We start from the raw sequence: 22,187 nt of genomic DNA on the forward strand, positions 1-22,187 counted from the left end.
TGTTGAATTTTGTCAAATGCTTTCTCGGCATCTAATGAGATGATCGTATGTTTTTTTTTCATTGAGTTTGTTTATATAGTGGATTACACTGATGGATTTCTGTATATTGAACCATCCCTGCATCCCTGGGATGAAGCTTACTTGATCATGCTGGGCGGTGGTTTCGATGTGGATTCAGTTTGTGAGAATTTTATTGAGTATTTTGGCATCAGTATTCATAAGGAAAATAGGTCTGAAGTTCTCTTTCATTGTTGAGTCTTTGTTTTGTTTAGGTACAAGGATAATTGTGGCTTCATCGAACAAATTTGGTAGTGTTCCCTTTGTTTCTATTTTGTGTTATAGTGTGAAGAGTATTGGTATTGTGTCTTGTTTGAAGGTGTGATACAAGTCTGCACTAAATCCATATTGTCCTGGGCTTTACTTTTGGTTGGAGAACTTTTAATGACCACTTCTATTACTTTAGCGGTTATGAGACTATTTATATGGTTTATATGATCCTGACTTCGCTTTGCTACCTAGGATCTGTCTAGAATATTGTCCATTTACTCAGATTTTCCAGTTTTGTTGAGTATAGGCTTTTGTAGTAGGATTTGATAATTTTTTGAATTTTCTCAGTATCTGGTGTTATGTCTCCCTTTTCATTTTTGATTTTGTTAATTTGGATATGTTCTCTCTGCCCTCTGTTTAGTCTGGCTAAGGGTTTATCTATCTTGTTGATTTTCTCAAAGAACCAGCTTCTGGTTTTGTTGATTCTTTGTATAGTCCTTTTTGTTTCTACTTGGTTGATTTCAGCTCTGAGTTTGATTATTTCCTGCTGTCTACTCCTCTTGGGTGTGTCACCTTCTTTTTGTTCTAGAGCTTTCAGGTGTGCTGTCAAGATGCTACCATATGTTCTTTCTAGTTTCTTTTTGGAGGCACTCAGAGCAATGAGATTTCCTCTTAGCATTACTTTCATTGTGTTTCATAAATTGGGTATGTTGGGACTTCATTTTCATTAAACTCTAAAAAGTCATACTTTCTTTCTTCATTTCTTTCTTCACTAAGTTATCATTAAGTAGAGCGTTGTTCACCTTTCATGTGTATGAGAGGTTTCTGTTGTTATTGAAGGCCAGCCTTTGTCCATGGTTATCTGATAGGATGCAAGGAATTCTTTCTATCTTCTTGTATTTGTTGAGGCCATTTTGTGACCAATTATATGGCCAATTTTGGATATGGTATCATGAGGTGCTGAGAAGAAGGTATATTCATTTCTTTTAGGGTAAAATGTTCTATAGATATCCGTTAAATCCATTTGCTGCATAACTTCTGTTAGTTTCACCGTGTCTCTGTTTAGTTTCTGTTTCCATGATCTGTCCATTGATGAGAGTGGGGTGTTGAAATATCCCACTATTATTGTGTGAGGTGCAATGTGTGTTTTGAACTTTAGTAAAGTTTCTTTTTTCTTTTCTTTTCTTTTTTCTTTTTTCTTCTGATCTATTTATTTATTTTATGTACAGCATTCTGCCTGAATATCTGACTACAGGCCAGAAGAGGGCATCAGATCTCATTACAGATGGTTGTGAGCCACCATGTGGTTGCTGGGAACTGAACTCATGACCTCTGGAAGAGCAGTCAGTGCTCTTAACTACTGAGCCATCTCTCCAGCCCCCCAAGTTTCTTTTATGAATGTAGATGCCCTTGCATTTATAGCATAGATGTTCAGAATTGAAAGTCCATCTCAATAGATTGTTTTTGATGTGTGTAAAGTGTCCTTCCTTGTCTTTTTTTTTTTTTTTAATAAGTTTTGGTTGAAAGTCGATTTTATTCGATATTAGAATGACTACTCCAGCTTTTTTCTTGGGACCCTTTGCTTTCCAAAATTGTTTTCCAGCCTTTTACTCTGAGGAAGTGTATGTCTTTGTCACTGAGGGGTTTCCTGTATGCATTGGATATGCATACCTGGTCCTGTTTGCATATTCAATCATTTAGTCTATGTCTTTTTATTGGGGGAACTGAGTTCATTGGTGTTCAGAGATATTAAGAAACAGTGACTGTTTCTTTCTGTTATTTATGTTGTGAAAGGTGGAATTACTTTTATGTGGGTATCTTCTTTTGGGCTTGTAAGAATACTATTTTCTTGCTTTTTCCTTACTTGTGTTGGTGTTTTCTGCCTATTATCCTTTGTAGGGCTGGATTTGTGTGAAGATATTGTGTAAATTTGGTTTTGTCATGGAATATCTTGGTTTCTCCATCTATGGTAATTGTGAGTGTTCCTGTGTATCGTAGCCTGGCTTTGCATTTCTGTTCTCTTAGGGTTTGTATGACATCTGCCCAGGTTCTGATGACTTTTGTAGTTTCTGGTGAGAAGTCTGGTGTAATTCTGATAGGTCTGCCTTTATGTGTTACTTGACCTTTTCCTTTTACTGCTTTTAATATTCTTTCTTTGTTTTGTTCATTTGGTATTCTGTGTTGGTTATGTGACAGGAGTTTCTTTTCTGTTCCAATCTATTTGGAGTTCTGTAGGCTTATTGTATGTTCATTGGCATCTCTTTTTTTAGGTTTGGGAAATTTTCTTTTACAATTTTTTGAAGACTTTTACTGGCCCTTTAAGTTGGGAATCTTAGCTTTCTTCTATACCTGTTATCTTTAGGTTTGGTTTTCTCATCCTCTCCTGGATTTCCTGGATGTTTTGGGTTAGGAGTTTTTTGCATTTTCATTTTCTTTGACTTTTTTGTAATGTTTTCTATGGTATCTTTTGCCCCTGAGATTCTCTCTTCTATCTCTTGTATTCTGTTGGTGATGCTTGCATCTATCACTCCTCATCTATTTCCTAGGTTTTCTATCTCCAGGGTTGTCTCTCTTTGTGATTTCTTCATTGTTTCTATTTCCATTTTTAGATCCTGGACAGTTTTGTTCAATTCCTTCACCTGTTTGGTTGTATTTTCCTATAATTCGTTTAGGAAAGAAAGAATGTTTCCTCTTTAAGGGCTTCTTCCTGTTTTCCTGTGGTGTCCTGTATTTCTTTAAGGGAGCTATTTATGTCCTTCCTAAAGTCCCCTATTGTCATCATGAGATGTGATTTTTAAATCCAAATTTTGCTTTTCTGGTATTATGGGATATCCAGGACTTGCTGTAGTTGGAGAACTGGGTTCTGTTGATGCCATGAAGCCTTGGTTTTGTTGCTTATGTTCTTGAGCTTGCCACTTGCCATCTGCTTGTCTCTAGTGTTACCTGCTCTTGCTGTCTCTGACTGTTGCCTGTTCCTCCTATGATCCTGGTTGTGTCAGAACTTGTCAGATTCCAGCTATCTCTGATTGTATGATTCTGTGATCCTGAGATTTTTGCCTCCTGGGAGTGGAGCTTCCCCTGTGATCCTGTGATCCTGTGATCTTGTGATCCTGGGCATTTCAGAGCACCTCTGATCCTGGGCATATAGAACATCTGTGTGTCAGGCTTCCTTTGGGTGTTGTAGTACTTGGTGTGGAGCCAGTGTCCAAGGTCTACTGAGGATAGTGGTTCAGACTGGAAGGAACAGGTTCCCCTGGCAAAGTCGGGATTCCTGCATCCCTGGGTCCTGGGTGACCATGTTGGGGCTGATGTTGTGCTCTCACCTTTGATCCTGGGTATTTTAGAGCATCTGGGAGTCGGAGTTGGGCTCCCTCTTGGTGTTGTGAGTCAGTGCAGAGACCACACCCAAGGTCTGTTCAGGGCTCTGGTTCAGACTGGAAGGGAACCTGTGCCACTGACTGGGTGGGGGTTCCTGTTTCCCTGCATCCTGGGGGTCCCAGTTACTCCCAGTGCTGGGTTAGATGTTGTGGCCTTCTCACCTCTGATCCTGGGAGTGTTAGAGCACCTGGGAGTCAGGCTTCCTCTGGTTGTTGTGGGACTGGGTTCAGGTCACCTATGTAGTGTTGAACAAGTGCTTTAAACTCTATTTCCACAGTCTATTATATGGGGCTTGTTTAGGGTTCAGTCTTAAGGCAATTAAGTTTAAATATTAAAATGGAATATCAGAAATAGTCCTGGTTCTGCTCAAGGTAAATGAATATTTTAAGTTCAGCAGAAAATCTTCTGCAGAGTTAGAGAATTTTTACATTTAATCATCTAGACCGTGGTGGAAGTGCTTTGGACTTTCCTCAGGTAATGGGTGTTGTTGCTGGTTTGGGTCTAGCCCCCTTCTCTGAAGAGGGGGCAATTCTTAGGTGGAGAGAATGTGTAGTAGGTAGCACCTAGCTTGTGTCTTTCTAAAGAAGGGAGCAGATGTGCCCTGTAGGGATGAGTGTTGGTCAGAGTGGTTAGAGTTGAGTTGGGAGTGGTTAATATAGGCTTCCTGGGTACGGATGTTGTCAAGGGTCAATGGAATTGTTGACTGCTTAAGTTGGGCCTCCATTCCTGAAAAGGGCATGTCCAACATAGCATAGGAACAACCTTTTGAAGTTTGTTTAAACTCTTATTATAAGTTACGGTAAAATTTTAATGATAAAATTGTATTTTTTAACATTACAATATTGTGTATCCACTTTTGGGAATTATAAGTCTTAGGTTGTCACTAAGGTTTCTCATGTGGTATTACTATTTATAAGTTTCTGCAGAAATACATGTAAGCATTAAGTGGCTTGCTTAATCTCTTTCAAAATCAAATTTTAAAATTAATTTTTCAAGTTAATATTTAAAGCATGGGTTTCATTATGATATTTTCACACATATGTGTCACTATGTGTCTTTTTAAAAAGCATATGCCATTAGGGTATTTGCCAGCTATTAGCATGATTATAAGAAAATTAAACCAGGTTTTTTCCCTCCTCTTCCTCCTCCTCCTTCTGCTGTTTCTTTTCTAAAATAGCAGTTCATCCAACAGGAGAAAAAACTGTTTTAACTCTTTCCTGGAAGATTAACATATTTAAGTTCAAATCCAGCAATTTATTATTTTTTATTTAAGTAGAATACATTAAAAAGGAACTTCAAGGGTTGGGGATTTAGCTCAGTGGTAGAGTGCTTGCCTAGCAAGCGCAAGGCCCTGGGTTCAGTACCCAGCTCCGAAAAAAAGAAAAGAAAGGAAAAAAAAAAGGAACTTCAAATGTGTTTGCAATATTTTTTGTTGTTGTTTTTGTTTTTGTTTTGTGTGACTTGGTTTAGGTTGGCTTGTATGCCTCTTGAGAAATACAGTAGTAAATTTACATAGCTGACATTCTCAATACTAATTTGTTGCATTAATCCTAACCCTTACCCTAACCCTAACCCTAACCCTAACCCTAACCCTAACCCTAACCCTAACCCTAACCCTATTGTGCTCATGTGTAGATATGCATGCTCTAAATATAATTCTTTTATTTAGCTGTAGAATGTCTGACAAATATAAGATCAATCAATATTCAATATCTGTTTTTCCCGTTCGATCCTCAAATCAGGATGGAGATCCTGTTCGCCCAGGAGTGGCCATGACTGATCTTGCCACTGGCCTTTTTGCCTATGGGGCGATTATGGCTGGCCTCATACAACGTTACAGAACTGGAAAAGGATTGTTTATCGATTGTAATCTACTGTCATCCCAGGTATCAATACGTGTAACATTTTAGTTGATATAACAATGTATTTGGGTTATACTTTTTTTGATAGAATCCAGTGGTCACATGTGTAAAACACATTAAAATTTAAAAAAGTGAACACCCCCTATGTACTGCTTTGTTTTGAAAGTATTTTCTTTCATAGTATAATATGAAAATAATGATGATTTTTATTATATTTTAAACACTGTTGTTTAATTAGAATCCCAGGGTCTCATTGTACTAGAATGGTTTCTATACTCCTGTTGAGAACACAGTAGGGTTCCTGTGTTTCACTGATATATGAGCTTTGTAACCAATTGGTGCCATTTCTTTACATTTTATGTGCCATGGACTCTCTTGTAAGTCTGGTGAAATATATAGACCTTATCTGGGGATTGTATGTTTAACTTTATAAGATGAGGCAATTGAATTACAAAAAGTAAGTTATATGGAAATATATTTATCTCAATTTAAAAATCATTTTTGTATTATTATATATGGTCTTTACTAACTTATGAAAATTTATGGAAATCGAACTATGCTAGGTAAGTGGTCTGCTCCTATGCTGTATTCCCAGCCCTCTTTTTACTCTTCATTTTAAGACTGTCTTATTAAGTTGACTGACCTTGAACTCAAATTATAGCCCAGGGAGACTTTGAACTTGACATCTCTCTGCTTTAGCCTCTGGTTACATAATAGTGATTGCAACACCATTAACAATCTGATGTAATTTTGAAAAGAAATCATATTTCAAGAAGTATGCAGGAGATAATATGATATGAAAGGATGTAAACATTATCAGTGATCAAGTCATAGATATTGCTTATACTCTGGTGGTTTCATTGCCTGTGTTCATAATTGTTTAGGTCAGATGTTGTGAAAATGAAGATTTCTTTTTTAATCTTCACTTATGTTAACTCCTGAAACTCTGTCGAGAGACTCTAGACTAACCTCCCCATTTAGACAGCTACAGTTACAGTGTAGTAGGCACAAGACTGGTGGAAGGGAAGGGTTAATTCACTTCTAACAGATATTTTGCCTCCTTTACTGGATCGGACCCAGATGCTGTACCATATGTGGAAGCTGATTCTGAATAGATAATTTTTCAGGGATAGGAAAAAGAAAATATCTAATTTGTGCAAGGAGACATTTTACTGTGGGAAAATTACTTTCTAGACATAGAGATCTCAGTTGGGAATTTCAGATTTAAGTGGCATACATGGGAAAATAGTAAACTTGGAACACTATATTGGAGATTTTTTTCCTCTTAGGCAAGATTAAGGAGGTGTATAGAAATAAAAAAGTCAGTATGGTCGATGTTGAAATACTTTGTATGAGATTTTAACAGCAACTTTGAATCACTGTTAGAATTTTATTGGTTTTTATAAAAGGATAAAAGAACTCTCTTCAGATGAGTTATCTTGCTTCTCTACAGAAATCCACAGATGATAGTTATGGGAAGGAACTAAGAGTCTTTTCTTTTTCTGTGTTAATAGCTGTAACGAACTTGAGGGAAGTTAAGTAACCAAATAAAACTTACATATCCAATAAGTGTGCAAGACGTGAAAGTTTCATACGTGTGTGAGATACGTAATTCAATGGGTTTCTGGGCTTTGTAGATCCTACTCTTTTTGTCTTGAAATGCTTAACATTTCTGAACAGATTTTTTTCATTTTTCACCAAGCCTCCTAAATTATGTACAGAGTTTTGTCTATACAAACTCTTTACTTTATACTTACTTTATACTTCAATTATTAATTAATATATTAATTTTCAAAACAGTCATTTATTATAACATAGTAGAAGTTAAAAAAGTCTTCTAGCACTATATTGGTGATTCCCCATGTAGAATATGTTCTCACACGCAAGACTGCTTCCAAATGGGTAAACTCATGGACGCATACACACAGATGTCTGTCTGTCTCTCTGTCTTTCTGTCTTTCTCTTTCTTCCTTTCTTTCTTTCTTCCTTTCTTTCTTTCTTCTCCTTCCTTCCTTCCTTCCTTCCTTCCTTTCTTTCTTTCTTTCTTTCTTTCTTTCTTTCTTTCTTTCTTTCTTTCTTTCTTTCTTTCTTTCTTTCTTCTCCTTCCTTCCTTCCTTCCTTCCCTTCCTTCCTTCCTTCTTTCTTTCTTTCTTTCTTTCTTTCTTTCTTTCTTTCTCTCTATTCCTTCTTTTCTTCTTGTTTATTCTTCTGTCCTATCATAATTACATCCTCCCTACCTTCTACTCCTGTCAGCCATCCCCTACCACTTCTCCACCAGATCTATTTCCTTTCAGAAAAGAATAGGTTTCTTAGTGATATCAACCGAAGACTACATAACAAGATGCAATAAGATTGGGCACAAACCCTCATATCAAGGCTGGATGAGGCAATCCCTTGGGAGGAAAAGGGTCCTAAGAACAAGTAAAAGATTAATAGACGCCCCTACTCCCACTATTAGGAATCCTGTAAACATCTTAAGCTGGACAACAGTGGCATGTATTTGTGTGTGCGTGTGTGTGTGTGTGTGTGTGTGTGTGTGTGTGTGCATGCGCGTGCACATCTCTCTCTGTTTCTCTCTCTCTCTTTGCCTCTCTGTCTCTCTGTCTCTCTCTGTCTCTGTCTCTGTCTCTGTCTCTGTCTCTCTCTCTCTCTCTCTGTCTCTCTCTCTCTGTGAGTGTGTGTGTGTGTGTGTGTAGGCATGGTGTCCATATTGATTATTGAGACTGTGTGCTTCCACAGTCTAACAAAAATGTCTGTTTTGTGCTTTTCACAGCATCTTCAGTGCTCAGTCCAGTATTTATCAAATATCAAGCTATCAGTGGTATTGTTCTTTCAATGAGGAACATCCTCATCAAAAGAATGAGGATATATTTTCATACATTTGAAAATGTAGTTCCCAGTTGCTAGCATTGTTTGGGAAGGGTATGAAGCCTCTGGGAAGTGGAAACTTGCCAGAGGAAGTGTCTCTTTTGGGGGCAGGCCTGGTGTATTTATAGTTTGGCTCTATTTCCTGTTCTTTCTCTGTTTCCTTACTGTTAACACAATGTGACCTGCTCTACTACTTCTGCTGTGCCTCTCTTCCTGGTGACATGTCTCCTTTGCTGGAATGATATCCTGAAACTGTTAGCTCAGAATAAACACATCTTCTCCTAAATAGTTTCATTTCAGATATTTGGTTATAGCAGTGAGAAAAGCAACCACCTCAGAAAATTGATACTGACAAGTAGGGTTGATGCTTTTATAAACCTAATCATGTAGTTTTGTAGAACTGGTTTACATGAGGAAGAAAATGAACATTGGGGTAGAAAATCCTGAGAATGCTGTGAGAGGAGCTTAATGGGCCCTTCAGGTGGGAATTCACAAGACCAGAATGATGAGTGATATGCAAACGTGGAGGCCTGGGCTGGTGAGAGCTAGAACTGGGCTTGCTGTAAACACATCTGAATGAAGAAACTTGGCAGTATTTTGTCTATGGGGTGCGAACTTGTGTGAGGCTCAGTTAAAGAGTAATAGACTAGTTTCATTGGTAGCAGAAATTTCAAGGTAGCATGGCATTCGGTTCATTACACGGTTACTTCTCAGTGTTCTTATTCAGATTGACAGTGAGAGCAAAAAGATGAAATATATGAAGTTTAGCAAGGAAAGTTGTGTGAGCAAGTTTAAAATTGTGGACCTGGAACAGAACATTCAGAGGAAAATGCATTCATAATTGTTAAAGAGTAACCTCAGTGTCTTCCCTAAGAAAGGTGCCTGAAGATAACATCCTAACCATCAAAGGCCCTAACTTGTAAAGTGAAAAAATTTTTTAATTGGCTATTTTATTTATTTGCATTTCAAATGCTAATCCCTTATCCCATCCTCCCTCCCCTTCTTCTATGAGGGTGTTGCCCCCCTTCCAACCACCCACCCCTTCCCACCTCCCTGACCTGACATTCCCCTATACTCAGGGGTCCAGCCTTGGCAGGACCAAGGGCTTCTCCTTCCATTGGTGCCTGACAAGGCCATTCTCTGCTACATATGTGACTTGAGCTTTCAGGCACTCCATGTGCACTCTTTGGTTGGTGATTTAGTCCCTGAAAGCTCTGGGGGGTATGGTTGGTTGATATTGTTGTTCTTCCTATGGGTTGCAAACACCTTCAGCTCCTCAGTCCTTCCTCTAACTCCTCCATTGGGGACCCCATGCTCAGTCCAATCGTTGGATGTAAGCATCCACCTCTATATTTGACAGACTCTGTCAGAGTATATCAGGAGACAGCTATATCAGGTTCTTATCAGCAAGCACTTCTTGGCATCCTTGATAGTGTCTGGGTTTGGTGTCTGTATATGGGATGGACCTCCCAGTCAGGGCATTCTCTGGATGGCCTTTCCTTCAGTCTGCTCCACACTTTGTTGCCGTATTTCTTCCCTTTAGTATTTTGTTCCCCTTTCTAAGAAGGACTGAAGTATCCATGCTCTTTGGTCTTCCTTCTTCTTGAGCTTCATATGGTCTGTGAATTGTATATTGGGTATTCTGAGCTTTGACAGGAGAAAGCAGTTTGACTGAGAATGGTATAAAATGGGTTGTTTGCTAGAAGCAATTTCCCAGGAGAGTGACACTACAAACTCACCCATAGGGCGTGCCCAGGAAATGAATGACAGCTGTGTTTCTAAACAGCCCACTAAATCAGGCTGGCAGAAGAACTTGCAGCATGGTCTCAGTGGTACTAATGGTTGCCAGTGTGAGGCCAAAACAGGATAAATATACCTGTCAGGTTAAGAGCTCTGTTTTTACTTAAGAATAAATTCCTGTTTGTCCTTTGTTTGTTCGACCCACTGTACTAGATATGTTTAATCACATGTGGGCAGGAGATAGGTGGGCAGGAAATACTAAGAGTGTATGCTTGCTTGTGATTGGACCTGATTAGAAATGTGGTGAATTGTCGATTTTACATTCTTAAGCTCCTGCAAAGCAAGACTCAGCCATTTTTTCTGGGATTTCAGAGATGGACCTGGCCAGAGTCCATTTACTTATCCAGTATTTAATTAAACACTTGTTTTAAATTATTAAATTGTGGTAGTAGTCTTACTCTCTTTTGTTTTTTAAAAAGATTTATTTATGCATATTGGTGCTTTGTCTGCATGCACATCTACACACTAGAAGAGGGCACTGGATCCTATGGAGCTACAGTTACAGACAGTTGTGAGCCACTATGTTGGTGCTGGGAATTGAACTTGGGACCTCTGGAAGTCAGTCAGTGCTCTTAACCACTGAGCTATCTCTCCAGCCCCCATAGTCTTATACTTGACTGGTGGGATTAACTCTATCATGAAAGATTCATGACTGAGGGATCATAAAGTCTTACTCCAAAGTTACAGGGAGCTGTGGAGGTCAGGCAATGTGTGGCAATGTCAGAGCCTTTGTAAGAGACCCTGAAAGGCCATTTCATGGAGCTGAGATTTTATCCATCTCAGTTGTAATGGAGGGCCCAGAAATCTGGAGATGCCAAGGCTATCAGGTATCTGCCAAAGAAAGAGCCAACCTGTGCAAGAGAGAGGTTATAATTGTTTTGCTTAACAGACGGAGGTACCAGGCCAGCCAAACCCTCTGGAGAGCAGAAGAATCCATTGGGACTCCAAGATGTCTGATTTGGTGCTTCAGGATTTTTTTTTTACCATGATGGGTTTTGTTCTTCCTTTGGTCCATTTTTTCCTGATGTTTCTATTGCTCCCTTTTGCAGTGGGAATGTCTACTCTTTGCCATTGTATATTGGAAGTATGTATCTTGTTTACCTATGCAATTTAACCCACAGTTTAGAGATTGTGTTTCAAAAGACAATTTGGACTTTTGAACAGTGTTGAGACTGTTAATGTCCATGGTAACTTTTGAAGTCGATTGAATACATTTTGCATTATTGAGTTAGCCATTAGCATAGTATGGGGTCAAAGATGAAATGTGGTTTGAATACAAAATGTCCCTTCTAGATTTACACATTTGAGTGTTTGGTTCCCAAGCAGGTGACACTGTTTGGGGTGGTTGTGGAGCCTTGAGGAGGTAGAATCTTATCTGAGAAAGTAGGTCTCTATGGGTAGACCTTGAAGTTTTATAGTCAATCCCACTTTTTAAATCTGTTTCATCATTGCTATTGAAATGTGACCTACCAGTCTTCTGTTCCTCATGCCTTCCCTGTAAGGAGAAGCTTCTTTGATGAGGCATGGTATTATAAGGGTGAGATTTAGAATACAGTTAAGAATTATATGGGCTAGCCGTTTGGTGGGAGTAGATTCTCTTCTAAGATCCATGCATTCAACTAAGCCCCAGGAAATTTAACCAGGTTTCTATGAACAGACTTGATTTTCTTTCTGTTGAGTGAGCCTTAAATTAATTTGAACAGCTGTTTATTATCACCAAAATATGAGTGCCACTTATTGTATTGTCTTAATCACTTTTCTACTGCTGTGATAAAACACCATGAACAAGGCAACTCATAGAAGGAGGAGTTTATTTTAGGTTAACAGAGTCAGAGGTTAGAGGACATGATATAGGAAGGGAGGGAGCAGGTGTTGGGTGACTGGTGTAGCATCTAAAACCTCCCATCTCCAACTAAAACAGGAAACAGAGAGGGCTAACTCACAATGCCATGAGTCTTTTGAAACCTCAAAGTACGTGTTCCTCCAGCAATGCTGCAGCCTCCAATCCTCCCCAAAGAGCCACTGATGACTTATGATGGATTCTTCCTTTAGTCAAACTACCACATACACGGTTATGGTAATTTTTTTGTGCTGGTCATTTTTTGATTCACAGGTTTAATAGTTGGGAAAGACACTAATTGTTTCACTCCCTTGGCAGCTTGCTAGTACTTTCTGGTGCTGTGGGAGTTTGACTGCAGGAAGGATCTATGTCTCTCTCTCTCTCTCTCTCTCTCTCTCTCTCTCTCTCATTCTCTCTGTGTATGCTTATATACACATACACTTAAAATCATTACATATAAAATTTTAGGTAAATATAAAATAATGTGATTGCTTGAGGCTTTATCAAACAATCTTAGTGTTATTTGTCCTTCGTCTCTTCTTTTCCTTCTGTATTGACCTCCCTCTTCCAGTTGGAGCCCCATTCCATTTCTTCTGTTTTGATTTTTATATTACCTGTATCCTGCTATTCCCTTCTACTACTCCCCCACGGTCCATTTATACCTTCCTGGTTTCTACAGTTCTTCCATGTTATGTACTCGCACATGAAGACTTGGAGCTAGAAATCATAGCTGAGAGATAATATGTGGCATTTATCTTCCTATTTTTTAATGCAACATTTTAAAATACCTTTTAATAATTTCATATGTGAATACAATATTTACATCCTTTCTATTCCTCCCCCCTCCTTTCATTTAACTCCTTCTAGACTCCAAATACATGATCCCTTCTTGTATAATTAAGGTGTGTGTGTCTACACACACATCCTACTAAGTTCATGGGGTTGCAAACCCCTTCAGCTTCTTCAATCCGTTCAATAACTCCTCAAATAGGGACCACGTTCTCTGTTCAATGACTTGTTGCTAGCATTCACCTCTGTATTTGACACGCTCTAGCTCAGCCTCCCAGAAGACAGCTATATCAGGCTCCTGTCAGCATGCACTTATTAGCTTCACCAATATTATCTAGTTTTGGTGGCTGTATGTATATTGGCTGGATCCCCAGGTGGGGCAGGCTCTGAATGGCCACTCCTTCAGTCTCTGCTTCAAACTTTGTCTCCGTATCCCTTCCTATGAATATTTTTGTTCCCCCTTTTAAGAAAGACTGAAGCATCTGCACTTTGACCATCCTTCTTCTTGAGCTTCATGTGGTCTGTGGTTTGTATCTTGGGTAATTCAAACTTTTGAGCTAATATCCACTTAGCAGTGAGTGCATACCATGTATGTTTTTCTGTGATTGGGTTACCTTACTCAGGTTGATATTTTCTAGTTCCATCCATTTGCCTATGAATTTCATGAAGTCATTGTTTTTGATACCTGAGTAGTACTCCATTGTATAGATGTACCTCATTTTTTGTATCCATTCCTCTGTTGAAGGGCATCTGGGTTCTTTCCAGCTTCTGGCTATTATAAATAAGGCTGCTATGAACATAGTGGAAGATGTGTCTTTGTTGTATGTTGGAGCATCTTTTGGGTATATGCCCAAGAGAGGTCTAGCTGGGTCCTCAGGTAGTGCAATGTCCAATTTTCTGAGGAACCTCCAGACTGATTTTCAGAGTAGTTGTGCCAGTTTGCAATCCCACCAACAATGGAGGAGCGTCCTCTTTCCCATATCCTCACCAGCATCTGCTGACACCTGAGTTTTGATCTTAGCCATTCTGAATGGTGTGAGGTAGAATATCATGGTTATTTTCATTTGTATTTCCCTGATGACTAAAGATGTTGAACATTTCTTTAGGTACTTTTCAGCCTTTCAATATTTCTCAGCTGAGAAATTTTTGTTTATCTCTGTACCCCATTTTTTAATAGGGTTATTTGATTCTCTGGAGTCTAACTTCTTGAGTTCTTTGTTTATTATTTATTAGCCCTCTATGGGATGTAGGATTGGTAAAGATCTTTTCCCAATCTGTTGGTTGCCATTTTGTCCTTTGCCTTACAGAAGCTTTGAAATTTTGAGGTCTCATTTGTCTATTCTTGATCTCATAACATATGCCATTGGTGTCTGTTCAGGAAATTTCCCAATGTGTCTCTGTGTTTGAGGCTCTTCCCCACATTCTCTTGTATTAGTCTGGTTTTATGTGGAGGTCTTTGATCCACTTGGGCTTGAGCATTGTACAAGGAGATAATAATGGGTCAATTCTTCTACATGCTGACCTCCAGTTGAACCAGCACCATTTGTTGAAATGCTCACTATTTTCCATTGGATGGTTTTAGCTTCTTTGTCAAAGATCAAGTGACCATAGATGTGTGGGTTCATTTACGGGTCTTCAATTCTATTCCACTGATCTACCTGCCTGTCTCTATACCAATACCATACAGTTTTTTTTTATCACTATTGCTCTGCAATACTAATTGAGGTCAGCGATGGTGATTCCCCCAGAAGTTCTTTTACTGTTGAGGATAATTTTTGCTATCCAGGGATTTTTGTTATTCTGAATAAATTTACACAGTGCTCTTTTTGAGGGGAATTGCATTGAATCTATAGATTTCTTTTGGAAAATGGCCACTTTTACTATATTAATCCTGCCAATCCATGAGCAGGGGTAATCTTTCCATCTTCTGAGAACTCTAATTTCTTTCTTCAGAGACTTGCAGTTCTTGTCATCCAGATCTTTCCCTTGTTTGGTTAGAGTCACACTGAGGTATTTTATGTTATTTGTGACTATTATGAAGGGTGTCATTTCCCTAATTTCTTTCTCAGACTGTTTATCCTTTGAGTAGAGAAAGTCTGCTGATTTGTCTGAGTTAATTTTATACCCAACCAATATGCTGAAGTTGTTTATCAGGTTAAGTAGTTCGCTGGTGGGACCTTGGGGGTCACTTAAGTATACTATCATATCATCTGCAAATAGTGATATTTTGACTTCTTCCTTACCAATTTCTATGCCTTTGATGGCCTTTTGTTGTCTGATTGCTCTGGCTAGAACTTGGAGTACTATATTGAATAAGTAGGGGGAGAGAGGGCACACTTATCTAGTCCCTGATTTTAGTGGGATTGCTTCAAGTTTCTCTCCATTTAGTTTAATGTTAGCTACTGGTTTGCTGTATATGGCTTTTACTATGTTTAGGTATGGGCCTTGAATTTCTATTCTTTCCAGGACTTTTATCATGAAGGGGTGTTGAATTTTGTCAAATGCTTTCTCAGCATCTAATGAAATGATCATGTGGTTTTTATCTTTCAGTTTGTTTATATAGTGGATTACATTGATGGATTTCCATATATTAAACCATCCCTGCATGCCTGGGATGAAGCCTACGTGGTCATGATAGATGATTGTTTTGATGTGCTCTTGGATTCAGTTTGCCAGAATTTTATTGAGTATTTTTGCATCAATATTCATAAGGGAAATTGGTCTGAAGTTCTCTTTCTGTGTTGGGTCTTTGTGTGGTTTAGGTATAAGAGTAATTGTGGCTTCATAGAAGGAATTCCATAGTGATCCATCTATTTCAATTTTGTGGAATAGTTTGGATAGTATTGGTATGAGGTCTTCTATGAAGGTCTGATAAAATTCTGCACTGAGCCCATCTGGACCTGGGCTCTTTTTGTTTCAGAGACCTTTAATGACTGCTTCTATTTCTTTAGGAGTTATGGGGCTCTTTAAATTTTTTATCTGTTCCTGATTTAACTTTGGTACCTGGAATCTGTCTAGAAAATCCATTTCCTGCAGATTTTCAAGTTTTGTTCAATATAGTCTTTTGTAGTAGGATCTGATGACTTTTTGAATTTCCTCTGATTCTGTAGTTATGTCTCCCTTTTCATTTCTGATTTTGTTAATTTGGACACACTCTCTGTGTCCTCTTGTTAGTCTGGCTAAGGGTTTATCTATCTTGTTGATTTTCTCAAAGAACCAACTTTTGGTTCTGTTGATTCTTTGTATAGTCATTTTTGTTTCTACTTGGTTGATTTCAGCTCTGAGTTTGATTATTTCCTGCCTTCTACTCCTCCTGGGTTTATTTGGTTCTTTTTGTTCTAGAGCTTTTAGGTGTGATGTCAAGCTGCTGATACATGCTTTCTCCTGTTTCTTTTTGCAGGCACTCAGAGCTATGAGTTTTCCTCTTAGCACAGGTTTCATTGTGTCCCATAAGTTTGGGTATGTTGCACCTTCATTTTCATTAAATTCTAAGAAGTCTCTAATTTCTATCTTTATTTCTTCCTTGACCAGGTTATCATTGAGTAGAGCATTGTTCAACTTCCATGTATATGTGGCGTTCTTCCCTTACTGTTGTTGAAGACCAGCTTTAGCCCATGGTGGTCTGATAGGACACATGGGATTATTTCTATCTTTCTGTATCTATTGAGGCCTTTTTTATGACCAATTATATGGTCAATTTTGGAGAAAGTACCATGAGGTGGTGAGAAGAAGGTATATCCTTTTGTTTTAGGATAGAATGTTCTATAAATATCTGCTAAGTCCATTTGTTTCATGACTTCTCTTAGTCTGTCTATGTCTCTGTTTAATTTCTATTTCCATGATCTGTCCATTGATGAGAGTGGGGTGTTGAAATCTCCTAATATTATCGTGTGAGGTGCAATGTGTGCTTTGAGCTTTAGTAAGGTTTCTTTTATGTATGTAAGTGCCCTTGCATTTGGAGCATAGATATTTAGGATTGAGAGTTCATCTTGGTGGATTTTTCCTTTGATGAATATGAAGTGTCCTTCCTTATCTTTTTTGATGACTTTTGGTTGAAAATCTATTTTATTCGATATTAGAATGGCTACTCCAGCTTTCTTCTTCAGACCATTTGCTTGGTAATTTCTTTTCCAGCCTTTCACCCTGAGGTAGTGTCTGTCTTTGTCTCTGAGGTGTGTTTCCTGTAGGCAGCAAAATGCAGGGTCCTCATTGCGTAATCAGTTTGTTAATCTATTTATTTTTATTGGGGAGTTGAGTCCATTGATGTTGAGAGATATTAAGGAATAGTGATTATTGCTTCCTGTTATATTAGTATTTGGATGTGAGGTTATGTTTGTGTGCTTTTCTTCTCTTTGTTTTGTTGCCAAGACAATTAGTTTCTTGCTTTTTCTATGGTGTAGTTTGCCTCCTTATGTTGGGCTTTACCATTTATTATCCTTTGTAGGGCTGGATTTGTAGAAAGATATTGTGTAAATTTGGTTTTGTCATGGAATATCTTGGTTTCTCCATCTATGTTAATTGAGAATTTTGCTGGATACAGTAACCTGGGCTGTCATTTGTGTTCTCTTAGGGTCTGTATGACATCTGTCCAGGATCTTCTGGCTTTCATAGTCTCTGGTGAGAAGCCTGGTGTGATTCTGACAGGTCTACCTTTATATGTTAGAAAGACGTTGTGTAAATTTGGTGTTGTCATGGACTATCTTGGTTTCTCCATCTATGTTAATTGAGAGTTTTGCTGGATATAGAAGTCTGGGCTGGCATTTGTGTTCCCTTAATGTCTGTATGACATCTACCGACGATCTTCTGTCTTTCATAGTCTCTGGTGAGAGGTCTGGTGTAATTCTTTTCTTTTTTAATTTTTAAATAAGTTTATTTATTCATTTTTCCATCTTTATTAAATTGGGTATTTCTTATTTACATTTCAAATGTTATTCCCTTTCCCGGTTTCCAGGCCAACATCCCCCTTACCCCTCCCCTCCCCTTCTATATGGCTGTTTCCCTCCCCATCCTCCTCCCATTACAGCACTCCCCCCAAGAATCCCATTCACTGTAATTCTTATAGGTCTGCCTTTATTTGTTCCTTGACCTTTTTTCCCTTACTGCTTTTAATATTCTATCTTTGTTTTGTGTGTTTGGTTTTTTGACTATTATGTGATAGGAGGAATTTTGTTTCTGGTCCAATATATTTAGGGTTCTGTAGGATTCTTGTACATTTATGGTTATCTCTTTCTTTAGGTTAGGGAAGTTTTCTTCTATAATTTTGTTGAAGACATTTACTGGCCCTTTAAGTTGGGAATTTTCACTCTTTTCTACACCTATTATTCTTAGATTTGACCTTCTTATTGTGTCCTGGATTTTCTGGATGTTTTGGTTAGGAGCTTTTTGCATTTTACATTATCTTTGTTGGCTGTGTTGATGTTTTCTGTGGTATCTTCTGACCTTGAGATTCTCTCTTCTATGTCTTGTATTCTGTTTTTGATGCTTGCATCTGTGACTCCTGATCTCTTTCCTAGATTTTCTATCTCCAGGGTTGTCTCCCTTTGTGATTTCTTTATTGTTTCTTTTTCCATTTTCAAATCTTTGATGATTGTGTTCAATTCCTTCACCTGTTTGGTTTTGTTTTCCTGTATTTCTTTAAGGGATTTTTGTGCTTCCTCTTTAAAGGCTTCTGCTTGTTTACCTATGTTGTCCCATATTTCTTTAAGGGAGTTATTTATGTCCTTCTTAAAGTCCTCTCTCATCATCATAAGATGTGTTTTTAAATTCAAATCTTGGTTTTTCAGTGTGTTTGTATATCTATTATTTGCTTTGGTGGGAGAACTGGGCTCTGATGATGCCAAGTAGTCTTGGTTTCTGTTGCTTAAGTTCCTGAGCTTGCACTAGTGTTGGCTTATTTTGCTGTCTCTGACAGTGGTTTGACCCTCCTGTAATCCTGTGTGTCAGTATTTCTGTAGATCCATTTTCTTTCAGCCAGATCTGGGAACAGAGAGCTGCTCCTGGGTTTGTGTGACCTAAAGCCTCCAGGTGGGTGGTTTGGCACAGAATAGTTGATCTTACCTCTGCTCTTACATGTGTGCTCCTAGCGACTGACTTTCAGCTTTCAGCGCAGGCAGAAACCTGAAGGGTCTTGCTCCTGACTGCTCCTAGGTTCCTGTGTCCAGAGGGCACAGAGGAAGTTGGCAGGTTCCTCTTGGGTCAGGAATGTGGGCAGAAGTAGTTGTCTCCTCTGAGCTCTCAGGATTGTTTGCACTTCTGAGAGTCTAGCTCTCTCCTCCATGGGTTTTGGGTGATTCCTGTTTTTTTTTTTTTTTTTTTTTGGTTCTTTTTTTCGGAGCTGGGGACCGAACCCAGGGCCTTGTGCTTCCTAGGCAAGCGCTCTACCACTGAGCTAAATCCCCAACCCCGATTCCTGTTATTTCTTGAAGACACTATCTAGTAGCAGGTATCCTGGTCCTCATTTTTTTTAAACATTTCTTATTCATCCATAATAAGAGCCTCATGTTCTAGGGTTTATTCTGGATAATACTTATTGGAGATGAGCACCCAATGGCCCCTTATTTTCTGCATTTTGACAAGTTGCAACTTTTTGTTATATCCTTCATATACTGATAAAAAAATCTTCTTTGATGAGGACTGAGAGCTACACTTAATGTGGGTATGAGGACAAATATTTAGAATCCAGTTAGACATTATTTTGATTTCTGAAACTGGTAGTAGTAAGTTTTCCTCTAGGGTCCCATGTTATCTCCAGCAATGGGAAGTTATGTAGGTTTACAGTACCAAGCAGGAACTAATTTCACTTGCATTTCTTGATAACAGTCCATTAATGAGGGATGCAAAGACAGGACTCACACAGAGCAGGAATCTGAAGGCAGGAATGAAACAGACCATGGAGGGATGCTACCTATTGGCTTGCTCTGAATGGATTGCTCTTCCTGCTTATACAACCTAGAATTACCTATTAGTGTGCGGCACCACTTACAGTACTAGACCCTCTCACATTAATCATTAATCAAGAAAGTGCCTCACAGACTTGCCTCCCAGCCAATCTTACAGAGGTATTTTCTCAATTGATGTTCTTTCTTCCCCAATTTTCCTAGCTTATGTCATATGTTGACAATAACGATAACCACCACCATCACCACAAAAACCCCTAGGCAGCACATCTTCTTTAACAGCTTGCGCAGTGTCTTCCAATATTATAAAATCTAGTCCTCTGGGAGGAGGCTTCCAAGTCAGTATCAGCTTGATACTCCCATGTTCCCCATTTGAAGTGTGTAATGTCTTCAGCATTAGGGTGTCAACTTCAAGTTCTGGGAGTCAACCTAGAGCAATGACAATAGGCTACATTGTTTTGCATTTGTCTTGGACACTTTGACCAGTAACTTAAAGGGGGGTTTCCAATGTAGGTAGTGTTGTGTTTCAGTTGAGGTTGGATACCCCATAATCGGTTGTTCGTTGTAGTTTGATGAATTTTTGCCTTCTGTAATGGTCTCCTGTTGAAAAAAGAAACTTCTTTGATGAGGGATAAGATCTACACTTATCTGTGGGTATAAGAATAAGTGTTTAAATCATTAGGAATTATATTGGCATCTAGACTAGTTTTTGGTCAATTTGACATAAGCTACAGTCAGTTGGGACAAGGGGGCCTCAGTTGAAAGACTTCTACACATAGATTGACCTGTAAGCTTTTTTTTTTCAAATTAATGATTGATGTGGAGTGCCCATTGTTGGTGGTGCTTCCCCAGGGCAGATGGTCCTGAGTTATATAAGAAAGCAGCTGAGCAAGTCACAAAGAGCAAGTCAGTAGGCAGCATTTCTCTGAGGCTTTTGTTTCAGTTTCTGCCCCATGGTTCTTACCTTGAATTCATTTCCTTACTTTCCTCAGTAATGGAGTATGACCTGAGAGTCGTAAGCTGGGATAAATCCTTTTTTTTTGGACATGGTGCTTTATCATAGAAACCTAAGACAAATGGTTTACGAAAGTCATAGTAGTTATTTTTTTCTATCCTCCTTGTGAGCCATGAACTTATTAGTCATAGGGAGTTCACTAGTTTTCTTTTATCAAGTATGACTAACCTCTTGTTTAAGTCCTATTGGAGAACTGTTGTTTACTATCAGGATATATGTGAATCTATTGCACCTTGCCATCCTCATCATTGCTGTGGTTTACAGTAATCAATGTTGGGTACAACTATGGATTACTTTGCATCTAGCAGATTGCATATCATCTCCCATTACTATGAAAGCTAATCCTTGGATAGGAGGCTTTTGGGTCTGATCCAGCTTAAATGCTCTCAATCCTATGTCCAAAGTATACAGTGTCTTCAGCAAGAGATTATTTACCTCCAACTTCTGGGAGGCAACCAGGGGAAACAGCAATAGCTTAAATTGTTTTAAGAGTCTCTTATATTCCTCTGACCCACAACTCAAATGAGGTTTGTTGGCACTATTTTTTTGGTCTACTATATTGGGTTCTTATATCTCCACCTTCCTTCTAACCCTGAATTCCACCTAAATCCCTTTCAACCCCCTAACACTAGGTAGGAGAGAAAGAAGGTTAGAGGAAAAAGGGGGCACTGACTTCTTTCAGTCAACAAAAAAGACTACATCCTGTTGAATAGGGGCATTGATTTCCTTGCAGCAAGTCCAATATTCTTTGTTAGGATATCTTCTCATCAAATAACTTCTTATCAAATGTCAATATCAGTGAGCAGGAGCTGCCTCCCTGAGCACTCCTGACTCTTTTGTGGCTCTGGCTTTTATACTTTCTCCAGAGTTCCCAGAATTATACTATCTGCAGCTGGCAAAGATCACTCCCCTGCTAGTGCATGAGGCAAATCATTGTCACTTGCTATGAAGCAGCTTCTTATCACACAGCTGGGATTACAACAAAAGCAAATTAACATAACAAAATTGGGTTTTTTTTAAAAAACCAAATTTCTAACTACAGGGGGTTCTTTTATCAGGTTCTGGAATTTTGTTAGTCCATGTCTCTTGGAGGCACTTGTCCTAAGTAGCATAACTTTATTTAAACTATCTCTCTGTATAATTTTCTAGTTCCATCTATTTATATGCAAATTTAATGATTTCATTTTTCTTTACATCTGAATAATATTACATTATATGTGTACTATGCTTTTATTTTCCATTTACCAGTTGACAGATACTTAGTTTTTGTTCATTTCCTAGCTATTCTAAATATAGCAACAATGAATACATCTGAGCAAATACCTATGGAGTAGAATATTAAGTCTGAAAGTGGTTTAAGTTGCATTTTCCTTATTGCTATGGCTGTTGAAACTTTCCAAACATTTTTTAACTCCTTTATTTCTTCTGAGAAGTCTCTGTTCATATTTGTACCCCCATTTTTGAGTCATTTG

General features: G+C 38.5%; 1 protein-coding gene across 13 annotated transcripts in view; it reads left to right on the forward strand.

Moving 5' to 3' along the window:
- Sugct (succinylCoA:glutarate-CoA transferase) overlaps positions 1 to 22,187 on the forward strand; it is an 857,841-nt gene that overhangs the window by 174,313 nt on the left and 661,341 nt on the right. For 12 of the 13 annotated variants that reach the window (XM_039095899.2, XM_039095898.2, XM_039095903.2 and 9 more), the window contains one exon: positions 5,388 to 5,531. The exons of the other annotated variant lie outside the window; for it this stretch is intronic. In XM_039095899.2, the coding sequence (XP_038951827.1) occupies positions 5,388 to 5,531 (144 nt within the window). The remainder of the gene's footprint in view (positions 1 to 5,387; positions 5,532 to 22,187) is intronic. 13 annotated transcript variants of the gene reach the window in all.

This window comes from Rattus norvegicus, chromosome 17 (assembly GCF_036323735.1).
Source record: "Rattus norvegicus strain BN/NHsdMcwi chromosome 17, GRCr8, whole genome shotgun sequence".
In the NCBI taxonomy this organism is placed as follows: domain Eukaryota; kingdom Metazoa; phylum Chordata; class Mammalia; order Rodentia; family Muridae; genus Rattus; species Rattus norvegicus.